Source organism: Stegodyphus dumicola, chromosome X2 (assembly GCF_044657685.1).
Source record: "Stegodyphus dumicola isolate Sdum_Otavi_A_Nest chromosome X2, ASM4465768v1".
Lineage (NCBI taxonomy): Eukaryota > Metazoa > Arthropoda > Arachnida > Araneae > Eresidae > Stegodyphus > Stegodyphus dumicola.
The window spans coordinates 127,083,282-127,099,417 of record NC_140781.1 but is presented as its reverse complement, the minus strand read 5'-3'; the positions used below and the strand labels follow the sequence as shown (position 1 = coordinate 127,099,417).

At 33.3% G+C, this 16,136-nt stretch overlaps 1 protein-coding gene across 5 annotated transcripts in view; it reads right to left on the bottom strand.

Moving 5' to 3' along the window:
• Positions 1–16,136, bottom strand: part of Ehbp1 (Eps15 homology domain containing protein-binding protein 1) — a 255,700-nt gene that overhangs the window by 213,911 nt on the left and 25,653 nt on the right. For all 5 annotated transcript variants that reach the window (XM_085809696.1, XM_085809695.1, XM_085809697.1 and 2 more), the window contains 3 exons: positions 14,975–15,032; positions 10,209–10,358; positions 9,930–10,111 (listed from right to left, as the gene is read on the bottom strand). In XM_085809696.1, coding sequence (XP_085665822.1) covers positions 9,930–10,111; positions 10,209–10,358; positions 14,975–15,032 — 390 coding nt within the window. The remainder of the gene's footprint in view (positions 1–9,929; positions 10,112–10,208; positions 10,359–14,974; positions 15,033–16,136) is intronic.

Here is a 16,136-nt window from a genome sequence, read left to right as displayed (position 1 = left end):
CCCTCCTTATAGCCCAGACCTTTCAACTCCTGACTTCCATTTGTTTGGTCCCATAAAACAAGAACTTTCAAGCGACGGTGCCATTCCGATGCCAAAGTAAAAGCTGCAGGCCAATAATGGTTATCGGACACTGGATGGGATTTCTTTACAGAAGGCATCAAAAAACTTGTACCATGCCTCGACAAATGCTTAAATAACAGAGGTAATTACATTGAAAAGTAGATTTTGAATGGGAATTTAAGATATAAATAAAGTCATTGTAAAATTTTGCTCCTGTTTTGTTTTCTTAGGCAGTGAAACTAACTTCTTGACTGACCCTCGTACTTCAGTATTTTTGACATATTTACTTCAAAAGGGGAAGAAAACACATATATTCTAAAGCAGTTTTTTAATAATTGTTTTTAAAAACAATACCTGAAATTAATTTTGTTGTTCACCTCATCATAAAAGCATAAAAAATACAAAGTCCGTAATCTGGACTCCTCGGGACTTCGGCAATTCCGGATTAAGGGTTTTCCGGATTATAGATCATCAATTTAAATCTGCCAAGATGGCATGCAGAAATTATACAGTTCAAAATATGAAACCGTAATTTATGAAATAAAGGGCAATTATGATCTAAAGGATATCAAAATTTACAAAAAAAAAAAAGGCTTAATATTTATTTGTTTACTTTATTAAACATTTCTTTCAATGTAAGTTGTTCAAGTTGCTTTTTTTTTTTTTTTTTTTTTTTTTTTTTTTGCTAAACGCGCATGCGTAAAGCATACAAAAAAAAAAAGTTTGTGGCTTTGAGATCTTTCCGGATAATGGACGTCCAGATTACAGACTTTGTACTGTATATTGTTACGGATTTTACATTTAGTTAGCTATTTTTAGTGGAATTGTAATTAAAATTGTTTTATTTCTCCGTGCATGACGAGTTTTAAGAGAAAGCTATGCCGAAAAAGTAAAAACACAGAAGCATTTAATAAATGGATATCTCATAATTTATACTTAAATTGAATAAATGCAATTGTCTATTAGCTGTAACTGTAATTCTACTCTTTTGCTTTCCAGAAACCTCGAGAAAATAAAAATTACCAGAATGTTCTAGTGCATGATTAAAAAGCTTTAAAAAGCCAGAGAAAAACATCTCAGTTCAGTTGTTTACTAAATTGTTTACATAGCTGCTGTAATTCTGAGATCAGATTAGCTTTCTCTATGCTTTGAATTGTGTTCTATTTAATGTTTTAGTAGTTTAAATATAACTACTGTGTGATATTTTGATATTGTATGAATGAATATCTGTGAGGAAAAATGTCAGCATTTTGTTTTTATTTCCTGTGACAAGAATAAATTTTATTAACTTTTTATTAGACCTGCACATTCAATTTATTACAAACCTGTACGCATGCAACACTTTTTGTCAGGAGTGGAGTTTGAATGCCAATAACAAGAGCGATGGAAGAACACTTAAGGCAGTTGGTGGCAGCCTTTGCTGCATTTAAAGAAGAAATGAATGCGGGCCAAGATTCCGTTAAAGAGGAGATGAGTGTAGGTCAAGCAAAGATGGAAGCTATTCAAAATGAAATGAAAGTGGGCCAAGAGGAAATGAAAAAGAGAAAGCACCTGCATAATAGAAAAACAATTTGAGGCTATGGAAAAGCGAATAAATGAAAAGCTGTTGAAACTAAAGTTGGACACATTAAAAAAAAGAGTTTCTTCTGCAAAAGAACAAACGGGAGAGTTTCTTCAGTCAAAGAACAAATAGAAGGAAGAGTCTCTGCGATCCAACAACAAATCGAACAACAAATTGATGACAGGTTTTTCTGCATTTGCCAAAGAACTTGATACTTTAAAGAAATGTGTAGCGATGGCAAGGAGCAATTCTGATGGTTTTAAAGTTTTACCCATGCCTGCTCGTCCCTCACTGAAGTTATCCATGTATGATGGGATGACCTCCTGATAAGTATATAAAACCCAATTTTCTATAGTAGAAGATAGAATGGATGGGATTCTCAAACTAAGGCCTCCCATCTTGCTGCTTCTCTGAGATCAGATGCTGCAGATATTTTTCAAACTCTTCCAGAAAACAAAAGACTAAACTTCAAAGCTCTATCCGCCGCACTGGAGCTGTGCTTTGGCGAGAAATGTTTAAAAGACTGCAGTAGGCTTCAATCGAAATCCCATCAACAGGCCCACAGAAACATTCAAGGAGCTCGCCATGGATGTTGAAAAGCCATCTCACCTCACCTTTTCAGAGTACCTGACAAAAACAATGGAAATCCTGTACTTGAAATACTTCATTGACGGGATCCTGAAATACAGAAAGGACTTGAAAAGCACTCTAACCTATGCCATGAAATTCGAGGCAACCTAACAAGCCACTCGTAGAGACCCCAATCAGAGCTGCTCTAGTTCAAGAGCCAAAGTATCAAATAGCTGCTCGTCTACACGATTTAACCAGAAAACTGAATGCCTTGAGATGGAATATTGGTGACAAGAAACCAACCGTAAAGTCCTTGAACTGAAGGGCACATACGAAGAAACTGCAGAACACCCCGGGACACGGATGTTAAGACCACGTTTATCAAGAAGGAGGAAAGCTAATTAGTGGCCCTCTCACGGTGCCGAGTTTGCCAGATAATGAAAAGCCCTAGCACTTCAGATTTCTGCAATGATTGCCTGCAATTATGGACTTTTTATCATTGCACACATCAATAGAGTTCCTTGTAGTATAACCATTGATACAGGAGCCAATGTTATCTTCATTCGAAAAGATGTGGCTCAACAATTGGAAAGCAAACTCATCTGGACCTTGCCCTACGTTACACTCCAGACTGTGTCAGGCAAGAAGACCAACATCAAAGGAAAAGTAAACATTAACATCAAGTTGGAGAGTACTGCCTACCATCGCATGGCATACGTGGCAGAGATTACAGACCCTTGCATATTCAGATCGGACTTACTAAGGAAATATAATTTTTCCCTGGACTTTAAAAATAACGAACTACATTCCGCCTCTGATGACATAACCCTATTCAGAATTAATGATGAAGGAGTGATTCTATCCACAAAATTATAGCTCAAGACAATATCACAATACCCGCAAAAACACAGTTTTTGCTTCCTGGATCCAGAGCCAAAAATAGAAATTTCCGCTAAGGCATCATAGAATAATCCCAAGAACTGTAACAGCCCAAAAGGAGTACTACAGTACAAAGTCCGTAATCCGGACTCATCGGGACTTCGGCGATTCCGGATTAGGGGTTTTTCCAGATTATGGATCATCAATTTAAATCCGGTAAGATGGCATGCAAAAATTATTCAATTAAAAATATGAAACCATAATTTATGAAATAAAGAGCAATTATGATCTAAAGGCTATCAAAATTTACCAAAAAAAGCTTAATATTTATTTGTTTACATTATTAAACATTTCTTTCAATGTAAGTTGTTTAAGTTGCTTCGTTTTTTGTGCTAATACTTTCTCTTTAATTCTATAAACAGACATAAGTTCTTGTTCAGTTACAAAGTTCCACTGTTTAAGTCCTGTAATTGCTATGTCGAGAATACCAACTAACTTGTTAATCGAAATTTTTTCGTTTTTAGTAACCTCTCGGAAGCGACTCACGCGCGCATGCGTATCGGAAGCGTGCATTAAACGTGCATGCGTAAAGCATACAAAAAAAAGTTTGTGGCTTTGAGGTCTGGATTATAGATCATTCCTGATAAAGGATGTCCGGATTAAGGACTTTGTACTGTAGTAGCCTCAGCACTCGTCGAACTCTTGCGAACCGTTATCCCAGTGACAGTTGCCAACATAACTGAAAAGGGGAGGGTTATTAAGAAAGGTGAAGTGGTTGCAGCATGTACTCCAGTGACCAGCATTAAACAAAACATTAACACTCCAGAATCTATGTCTTCAGAGAGAGTTACATCGGAGTTATTTCAGAATGTGCAATTAAACGATAAAGAGAGGAATGCTGCCGAACATGTCATTCAAGATCTTCAAAATTTTTTTCCGACTCATCTGACATGGGCCAAACCAGTTTGACATGACATAGAATCGATACCAGTGATCATCCACCAATAAAGCAACATCCAAGATGTCTACTGACTGCTAAACAGGAAGATGTAAGAACACTTTTAAAGGACATGGAAGAAGGCAACGTCATCGAGCCTTCAGCAAGTCCATGGGCATCTCAAATTGTTCTCATCAGAAAGAAAGATGGTTCAAATAGATTTTGCGTTGACTATCACCAGTTGAATGAGGTTACGATGAAAAACAGCTACCCTCTTCCTAGACCTGACGACATTCTGAACACTCTTTCTGGAAGCAAGTGGTTCTAGACACTTGATTTAGAGAGTGGATACTGGCAGGTAGAAATACATAATGATGACCAAGAAAAGACGAAATTTACTATGGGACAAGGACTTTGGCAGTTCAAGGTAATATCATTTAGACTATGTAATGCGCCGGCTACATTCGAACGCCTAATGGACACTCTTTTGAAAGGTCTTTCCTATGAAGCCTGTCTGATATACCTGGATGACGTCATCGTCGGGAAGACTTTTAAGGAACATCTAAAAAATCTTAGAAAGATACTTCAGAAACTAAAAGAAGCCAGTCTAAAGTTCAGCCCCATTAAATGCAAATTATTCAGACAGGAAGTGACTTACCTTGGATATGTCATCTCTGCTGAAAGTGTGTGCATGGATCTTAAAAAAGTGTCAGCCGTTAAAGATTGGAAACGTTCCGAAAACGTCCATCAGTTGAGAAGCTTCCTAGGGCTTTGCACCTACTATAGGAGATTCATGAAGGACTTTTCTTCCATTGCAAGACCCTTTCACAAGCTGACAGAGAGCAAGCAAAAGTTCTTGTGGACAAAAGAATGTGAGAATGCATTTAAGAAACTGAAGGAAGCTTTAACATCCGCTCCAATCCTGACGTATCCTCAGCTCAACATACCATTTATTCTCGACATGGATGTGAGCAATGTCTAAACTGGAGAGGAATTACTGTGTCACCAGGAAAGATTTACTCGCCATAGTGAAAGCCGTAGAACATTTCCATCATTATCCATTATCTATACGGCAGAAAATTCCTGGATTATGCATCATTGGCCTGGCTTTGAAATTTCAAGAATCCTGAGGGTCAAATAGCCTGGTGGATACAGAGACTCCAGGAATATGACATAACTATCCATCATCAGAAGGGATCATTACACAGAAACATCAAAGCCTTGTCTAGAAGACCTTGCCCAGCAAGCTACTGATATTGTTCCAGCGTCGAAGTGAAATACGAGCTGCTGAGTCTATTTGCACAACAAATTACAACATCGACATTGGCTGATCAAGAACCATGGAGTGACAAAGAAGTCAGGAAAGACCAGCTGGAAGACGGTGACATTAAACCCATAATTGAATTTATGGAGTCTTCAAACAGAAAAACCTACCTGGAAGGACATTTGGATCTATAGTCCTATAACAAAACACTGTTGGGCACTGTGGGACTTGCTCCATATTCGAAACAGCGTTTTGTACTGGAAATTCACATTGGGTGATGGAAAGACTTTCCGATGGCAACTGATACTTCAAAGATACTGGATGTCCTTAAAGAATGATATAGCAGCCCTACAGGAAGTCTTTTCGGAATAAAGAAGACCTTGCAGAGAGTTTGTGAGCATTTCTACTCGAATAATGCAAAGGATGATGCGCAAAAAGCACCTTCATCGCCTGAGGAATACATCGAAGATCTCCAGGCTCAGTTTGAAGTGACACACAGTTTTGCATGAGAAACTTGGTGACAGAAAAGATGAAGACCCAATATGACACCACAGCTACCAGACATCGATTGAACAAAGGAGATAATACGTGATTATGGAATCCAACTCGACAGAAAGGACTCTATCCAAAACTACACTCACCTTGGTATGGTCCTACACAGTCCTAAACAGGCTGAACGACGTCGTGGTTCGGATTTGTAAAGAGGTCATCACGTTTAATGACAGTCCCTGCTAAATGGAACTTTTTTGAAAAACGAGATTCCGGTAGCACTGGTTTAAACAGGAGGATTCCTAGAAAAAAAGAGAACTGCTGGAAGTGAAGTCCCGCCTAGCTATGGAAATGATGTTGCAGCTATGCAAGATTTTTTCTAACCTCACTCAAAATGTCTTGGCTGAACCTCTGTCTTGAGTAGAGATAAACCAATCAAAATTTCTGCTTCTGAAGGATCCCGCGATCCCAATCTGAGTGATAATCGATCACTGTTTGACATTCAGGTCTTTGCAATAAGTGAAAATGGTAACCTAGCTACGTAGGTTTTCTGGAAATGTGCGGGTTCTGAGAATTGTCCCTTTCAATGTCCTTTATTCAACTTTAGTCATCGAACTGTAAGTCTAAAGTCATTCATTATGACAGGTTAGCTCCTTACTATTGCCATAGTACGTAGAATATATAATGTAAATAGTATAAGACCATGGTCCTTTTTGTTTCTAAATTTGTATTTGATTTGAATTTAGTATTTGGTAGTATTTGATTTCTTTTACATTACATATTGCAATTATTGTTTATGTTGTTTGTTATAGTAATGTATATTATTGCATTGATGCCTTAGTTGTAACTTCGGCTTCCTGTCCAGGGATTATACTGCCCAGGACAAACAGTCCTTGGGAAGGGAGCAGTGTTACAGATTTTGTATTTAGTCTCTATTTTTAGTAGAAATGTAATTAAAATTGTTTTATTTCCCCATGCAATGCAGCACATGATGAGTTTTAAGGGAAAGCTACGTCGGAAAAGTAAAAATAAGGAGCACACACATTTAATAAATAGATATCTCATAATTTACATTTAAATTGAATAAATGTAATTGTGTGTTAGCTGTAACTGTAAATCTACTCTTTTGCTTTCCAGAAACCTCAACAAAAAAAATTACAAGAATGTTCTTGTGCAAGATTAGAAAGCTATAAAAAGCCGAAGAAAAACATCTCAGTTCAGTTGTTTACTTAGCTGTTGTAATTTTGAGATCAGATTAGCTTTCTCTCCACTTTGAATTGTGTTCTATTTAATGTTTTAGTAATTCAAAATATAACTACTGTGCTATATTGTACGGATATCTGTGAGGAAACATTTATGCATTTTGTTTTATTTCTGTGATAAGAATTAATTTTATTAACTTTTTATCACACTTGTGTAATCAATCTATTACAAACCCATATGCATGCAACAATATTGTTTACCAAGTATATGTAAGTTTCCTTTCCCAATCACTCACCTTCTGACAATATATTGGTTTTACCATTTTTACAATCTTGATTGGAAATCATCCTTAGCCACAAAAAAATCAGTTACAGTTCTATCCATTCGCATTTGAGATGCTCACAATAAAACATTTCTAAACAATGTCCATACCTTGATGCATATCTTATGCATATATTAATGATCAATAATTTTCTAATATACTCTGCTACAGTTGCTTCTTTTTTGGAAGCTGGGATGTGTTTCTAATACCAGTTTCTAAAAGTAAGTTTAACAAAAACTGTTTGACATACAGACAGATTAAGGGGCAAAAAAATGAAAAAAAAAAGGCCACCAAGAATGCAATGACTGATAAATCTGTTTGATAATTTCAGATATTCCTTCATCATATTCTTTTCTTCAATCAGTCAAATCATCCATTTTTCTAAATAGTGAATCAAAACACATGGACCTGGAGCCCACTACTAAATTTCATCACTTTATAAACTTTGTAATACAATGCAGCTGATATTCATACTGAGAGTCTTGCAGTTAACATATCAACAGTCTTTCAAATAATATATGATATGTCCTTGTGTGAGATTAATATCAAAGGTGGTGGACTCAGATTCTAATTTAAATAAGATAATAATATCTGTGGTAATAGGGAATAAAAAGCCATTAATGTATTTTGCACTGCCTACATATTTTATCCTGTTTTTCCTTGATCATGGATAACACAAATATGTTTATGTTTATAGAAAAGGGTGGGTAAGTGTTCTGTGTAGTCAGTGGAAAGGTATTAAAAGTATGTGTAACTTGAAAAATAAAGACATGAAATGTTTATTTTAATATCCTGCATCTTCACACTTTTCTCCTCAAGTACAAACTTTCTAGCTAACACTCCTACTTGATGAGTCTAAATATGTTAATTAAACTAAGGTCAGAGAGGGCATGCATGCATGCATAATTATCATGTTGTCAAGTGTATGAATTAGTATCGGCTGCTAAAAACTTCACAAAAGGAGAACAGAGATTTACTTAAGATTTCAAAGATTTTCCGAGATTTACTATAAAGAAATTTTTAAATGTAACTGTTTTTCATTTAGAAATGCCATTCATCATGAACAGCATCAGATATTAACAATAATATTAATAGCCTTCTTAAGTACATTTTCTAAAGATTATTACTGTTTCGTCTCCACACTCTTGGCATGAAAATTTCAACACATGCACACAACCTCAGATTCATAAATTTCAGGCAAACTCTGCAAAATTATAGATGATTAGAATGAATATTTTTGCATATGTTAAGCCTGCACTTTTTGGAAATAAGTAAAAAAAAAATATATATAATACCTTTTACATAACATTTACATTATTCAAGACCTCAATTTTGTGCATGCATCAATGAATTAAAGCGCAACAGACAATGCTTCAAATGCGATGAAATCCATCAGATCAAATCCAGCTAGGAAATAGCTATGCTTTTTATCATTATTAATAATTCTTTTATCTTACTTGTAAACACACTCATGAAAAATATTTTAATAAAAACACAAAATCATGCAATAAAAAATATGTAAATTCATTTCATTTATTTTAATTTACTATTTTTGCCACAAGTTTGCATATGGATTCATGTTATGTATCATAAAACATTAAAATTATAAAAATATGTCATGATGCGCATTAATTACATGACTATTTTATAAAAATTTAAATGTTTCCACCATAATTTTTCTTTAAATTTTCAAGGAAGAGCATATATCATTAACATTCATAATTTCTTCCATGTGCTTTCAAAAGTTTAGATAAATTAGCATTTTATTGTGCTGTACTTTTTAATTTATTGCACACACATTAAAAACAAAAATTTTAAAGGCTCTGATTTATTCAGTGTTCTCAATAATGATATATAATACTTTCAATATTCAGTTAAAAATAATTTATCAGTTATAAGCAAATTAAGTAAAAGTGAGATTACAATTTAAAAAAATATATATATGTATTTTTAACAAATTTTTTAACTACATCATTTTTTTTCCTTTCGAGTGTGCGTTGCTAATTTAAAAATACTTCTGAAAAACCAAACTGTCCTTTCAAACAAAATAAAATGAAAATAATTAATCATATCAATAAGGGAAAAAAAACACTTTTGCCTGTAGGGTTTGAAATGTAGTCTTCTCATTAGAAAACTTATGAACTGTTCTCACAGCTATCACTATTAATAAAAAACTTTAGAAATTTAATGATGTTTTAATGAATGTTTATTAATATTTCTTAAAGATTTAGGCCTAATTTTCTAAAATTCTGAATAATTATGCTAGATACAATTCTTAAAGATTTAGGCCTAATTTTCTAAAATTTTGAATAATTATGCTAGATACAAGTCTTAGACTGCACACTTTCTTTGTTAGATATTCAAATATTCAGGCTTCCAATTTCCCCTCTAACCAAAAATTTATTCTCTCTATCCACCAAATTAAAAGATATGCATTTATACATTAGATAAAATTATGTAGTTCTGCATATGCTTCACTGATAGGACTGGAATAGGATGACAGAAGTTCCTACCATAATTCATATAAAAATATAAGCCATTTTCCTCAGTATACATTTCACAGAAAGAACCTCTTTCAAAATGCAAATTTACTTTTAAATGATATAGTTCAGATGATTAATGTACAAAGACAAAATTTACTTACGTTGCTTTTCCTTCTTTGACTAGTTTACAAGAAAGTGTAAATCTTAAAACAACTTCAACAACTTTTTTTGTCATGGGCTTTAAATTGATTTTTACTTCTTTTTGTTGAGGGGTTAAGCTTGCATATTCTTTCATATTTACACTTGCACAGGCTACCTGTCTGTGCTTGCCAGATTCAGAAACCTATTAATGTAAATAAAAATCATATAGAAAAAAAAATTTTTTCGATGAGAAATAAAAAAAAACTAAAATATTTACACAGAATTTTTTATAAACGTACATCTTCAACTGTAAATGTCCAGCACTTATCTTCAAATTCATTGCTTCGTGGGTCTCTGAATAAAGTTATAGTTGCTTCTTTATTTTCAGGCACTGGCCACACAACAGAACCTCTTAAGGGGTTAGTAATAGTACTTTTCCATATAAGAGGCTAAAATAAAAGTAATTAGCACTTATTATTAAAACCATTTAGAAAACTTTTAAATAAAATTATGGTAAATGTAACAACAGCAAACAATGATTCAGCAGCTGATAATATGGATTTAAAAGGCTAATACAAGAAATGAAGGCTTAAACTGTTGCCACTTTATCATTCCCATAGTGCACTTAGCTTAGTTTAGAAAGTCCTAAGTATTTGTTCCTTATCATTTAATACTTATATCTGAAATGAACCAATCCTCACCACTATCACATTCACCCTAAACAAGTGCTAGAATATTACACATGCACTAGCATCTTCAATACCATAAATCCAATTCACTCAATTTGCTACTTAACCTCTTAATTAATTATTTATTTTTCAGTTCCCATGCCAAAAAAAAAATTTTTTTTTTTTAACTAGGCACTTTTGATTAGTGCAACAAAATACAAAAAAATCTACAACTATTTTCCACATTTTTAAATATTTTTTTAGTATTTTTATGATGCAAAATAAATGTAAACAATTATCTGATTAGGAAATTAAGGCTGAATCAAAAGAGACCTGGCATAAAACTCTAGTCTTCTCATAATAAAACGTCATAAAGGTCACCAGCATAGCCATAAAATACATTGCAAGTTTATTCAGAATAAATTTTAAAAAAACTGTCATGAACCATGAACAATGAGTTAACTCATGATAATTACTTTTGACAAATTCTCCATGACTAACTCACTAACTAGGCAAATAACATAACTCACTAACTAGACAACATAACTCACAATTAACTCACTAACTAGACAACTAACTCAGAATAACTAGGCAAGTGGTAAAGATAAAATTTGACTTAATCTCAAAATTTTCCATAATTTTTAATAGAAAAAAGTTTGAAATGCTAAATTTTATCCAAATTAGATAGAATTTCCAAAAATTATATAACTTACATTTACTAAGAATGAAAGCTGATAACTTTATAAGTACTGGTTGCACTTAGACTACAATCAAAAGAATTAAACAGCTTATCAAAAATAACCTAAGTTTCTAATATTTTTTAAGTTTTATTTAAATCACAGTCATGCACAGCTGCCTGCCAAGGGACCTGAACATAATACAGTACAAAGTCTGTAATCCGGACTCGTCGGGACTTCAGTGATTTCAGATTAAGGGTTTTTCCAGATTATAGATCATCAATTTAAATTTGATAAGATGGCATGTAGAAATTATACGATTAAAAATATGAAACCGTAATTTATGCAATAAAGAACAATTATGATCTAAAGAGTATCAAAATTTACAAAAAAAAAACTTAATATTTATTTGTTTACTTTATTAAACATTTCTTTCAATGTAAGTTGTTTAAGTTGCTTCGTTTTTTGTGCTAAACGCACATGCATAAAGCATACAAAAAAAAGTTTGTGGCTTTGAGATCCGGATTATAGATCATTCCGGATAATGGACGTCCAGATTACAGACTTTGTACTGTAGTAGTTTCTTACTAAGTTGAGCATTTTTTCAAATGATGGAAATATATATTCATCAAGTTTTTTTTTTTGTTTGTTTGTTGTTGTTGCTGCTGCTGTTGAAGAAAATGTTTGTTCAATGATAATAACCTGTATATTTCACTGATATATTCTGGTAATCAAAATTTTAAAAAATTTCATTATTTTTAGAAGTACATTTTATAAAATTTACACTTGCTTTTCTAAAGAAGATGACACTTTTTTATGATAGCAGCATGTAAAACACAGAATAAAAGAAGTGCTACATGATATGAATGTCAGAAGAGCTTGGTGGTTTTACATGTATGCCTCAGTGTTTCAACGTTTTTCATACTAATTCAAAGCCTTTCTAAAATGTCCCTTCTATCATCACAATGCATCAGAAATTTAGATTATTACTTTAAAATATTCATCTCGTATGATTTGAGCTAAACAGCATGAACAGGAAAGCTTAATTAAAGAAAGAAAAAAAAAATGCTACTGAACCTCCATTAACAGATGCTCCACTTGAGAAGACATTACCCATAAAACACAGTTCTTGAATTCCCAAACTTTCAAAATAGGAAATCAGTGCACTCAAATTTAGCAGACACTCCCTCAAAACAGAAAAAAAAAAGTGTCTTGTGAGCATCTTCTAATAGAAGGTTGAACTATTTATGAAATATATGAAAATGTAATCTTATCTGAGCCAGTACACAGGAAGCAAGTTTATGTTTTTGATAGATGAAATGGCACATACATATTTTTCTTTTATCTCTTTATTATATTACTGCTTAGAATATTTTGCTAAACTGTTTTTCAGCATTTACTTCTCATTTAATAATATTGGATTCTCATTAGAAACTCATTTACAGCTAACTTCTTTGTAACATTACTAAATTTTATCTGGCAACTTATTGTATGTATCATTCATTGTTTCCCTCCTCTTTTACTACGTAAATATTTTTCTCATTTTAATTACAGTGAAACCTCAGATCACAAACTTAATCTGCTTCCGAAACCCATTAAAAATGTTCACAAACTGAAACTATTTTCTCCATACGATAAAATGGATTAATTCACTCCTGGGCCACAGATGATTGCTAATTTAATATTTACAACAATAGTAGTTTATGCACAAGTACATAATAAAAAAAAAAGGAAATCATGCAGTCTAAGGCAAAAAGGCAAACACAATATTAAACAGATAAAATATGCGAAAATTTTATTTAATTTTAAACCATCTGTATGAAGGATAGTGACGGCATAAGTGGAAAATGATGACATTACTCATTAAAAATATCAGATAACTGTCTTTCTGAGGCACCTTTTCTTCGCCTCTTAGCACTACTCTACTTGAGACTCACCAAGCCTCTGATTCGCTCAAAAATTTTTCAGTGTGATTTGTTGTTGCATAAGTTTTAAAATGTTTCCAAAGTCAGGCAAGGCACAGGTATTAAAACACTTTATGCTCTAGCTGGCTCCTGCTTTTTCAAAATTGTAGCGTTATATGCAACTGCACATATTGTTTAGGTCAAGTATCTGAGTTTAACTTCTCTTTGCTTCTCTCTCTTCATTTGAAGACACTTCATAGCCTTTCATTTCCACTTCTTAAGTTATTCAAGTTATTTCTTGTTAATGCATTTTTATGGTCCTCTAGTCCTCTTCCAGATGTTTAACTTCCAAGCATTTGGTTTTGTCTAAATATATAATATTATATTTAACAAAAAACATCCTCAGTGTCAAAACCCTCGAAACATTTTCCTGCAACAGATCTGGCCATAATTTTCACCAGGCCAAATTCACTTACTGCTAGCCTTTGTTAATAGAAATTAAGCAACAGGAAATATTAAAATGATGATTGTAGAAGTTGCTGAAAGCTGCTTAGTTCCTGAGTGTCAGATGTCACCTCAAAATGCCTTTGAAAGTATCTGTTACTAACCTGAAGTTTCATAATTCATCATTTGTCATCAGGCATCATTTGTCAACCAAGATACTTTTCATTCAGATAATTTCTTCGTGAATCCATGGTCAAAAGCATTCATGATAAGAGGCTGAACTATGCATTCATACATGATAATGATATATTTTACATACATGGAAAATGACATACAGTCAAAAGTCTTTAATCCAGACTCGTCGGGACTTCGGCGATTCCGGATTATACATTATCAATTTAAATCAGATAAGATGACATGCGGAAATTATAAAATTAAAAATATGAAACTGTAATTTATGAAAGAAAGAGCAATTATGATCTAAAAGGTATCAAAATTTACAAAAAAAAGCTTTATATTTATTTGTTTACTTTATTAAACATTTCTTTCAACGCGCGCATGCGTAAAGCATACTTTACGCATAGACGAAATTAGAAAATTGCAACCAGAAAACTATTTGATTTGTATTTGTGATATTTAAAATGATGAGGAATTTGATTTAAATCATATCAAAGACGGAGTACATCGAGATGAAATACTACATTTAGTAAGGAATTATAAGCCGAATAAAATAAAAACATCTGCCCTGAAGATAAGGATACTGCTGACAGATCAACTTCAAGTTCATTGCACACCGCGACATTTCCGCCCCTCCCGCAGAGCAGCGTGAAATTGATAAACAGATTTTGGGAATGGTTAGAGAAACAAAGGATATGCCTTTATCCATTTTTTGCAGCAATTCCACTTTTTATTTGACGGACTTGAAACATGCTTTCGCTTTGTAGATCCTTTGGCAGCTCCAGAATCAGAATTTCTTTTTGACATAATTGAAAGTTCAAGCTTACTTTTATAAAATTGCTCTAACAGTCTGCAACAAATAATAAGCTGGATCCAGTTAAAAGATTAAGGAACAACGCAATCTGCAACATTGACTGAAATAAATAATTTTAGCTTGGCTTATACCGTCCATTATACATTAAACGCGCCTGTGTAAATGTATTACGTGCATGCATAAACGCATTATGCGTTTACGCATGCGCAGAAAGTTTGCAGCTTTGAGGTCCAGATTACAGATCATTCCGGATTATGGACGTCCGGATTAAAGACTGACTGTATTTTACTTCACATACATAAAATGTCAAATAAATGTCAATCAAACGTTTGAAGGGAAAACAGGAAACTTAAGTCTTACAATATAAGATAATAAGTATACCTCAGTTACAACTCTTCGACTTCGCCTAGTCCAAACGACGCAGAGTTTGTGTGGCTGCCTGAAATAATGAAATAATATCTCAGAAATACTTAACTAAAAATACTTTTAATTTTCTTATAATTAACATGGTGTCTGTCAGCAAACTAGACATTTCTACATGAAGAAAAATAAAATATTAAACTACAGTCAACTCTCAATTCAGTGGGGTACTACCAGGGACATCCAGCTAAATCACAATCACGATTAATCTGAAGGCAGTTAGATAAACACTGAAGAAAATGAATCACCCTTATACTAATTAATAAAAAATAACATTAACATAATACAGATATTTTCAAGCTGTTTAATCGATTTCATTTGGTTATACAAATTAAACAAATATTCAAAAACAAAAAAAAAAAAACATATAGTAAATAACAGAAGAATTAACATAATTAGAAAGGAAGAAAGTTACAAATAGCACTGAAGAATATCAACAAGAGAACTGAGTTATGTGATGGTTTGTGACCTTGATCATTGGAATGGTTTATAACAGCAATTTTTCTACTTTTCTACGCACAATTTATTATTATTATTATTTTAGAGGCCCAGGTTATCCACAACCTGGATAATCAACCCCCAATACATCTGGAGTTGACTGCAGGATACAAATCTGCACTTTTCTAGTTCTGTAAACTGTTAGCATATCATGCATTTACACTAAACAAACTTTCAATGTATTTTGTAGCTATTACTATAGAAATATAGTAATTATTCTTTTTAAAATTATGATATATATAATCACACCAGAAGAAATTAATCATTACTATACAGCGTGATTTGCTACTGATGTGACAAACTTTTAGGAGATGTAGGGGGCACAAGGATGATTCGGAATCACATAGCACTGCAGGGTCAGAAATGCATTCGTCATGCAGTATAGGATGTTGAATGGGAGGTCACGTGAATGGCAATCATGTTGGAAATCAGAATATGCGAACCCATTCATGAGGTAGGATGGGCGAGTACTCAAATGCTGAACTGGCTGACATGCACCTCACATTACGAAGCTGCAGACAATAACCAGCGCACTGCTCTGTCTTTGCAGCAGGAACATTTCCTGCATAGGCATGGTCCTCATCACACGATCTTTGGATGTCTGCACAGAAGGTTATGTGAGACT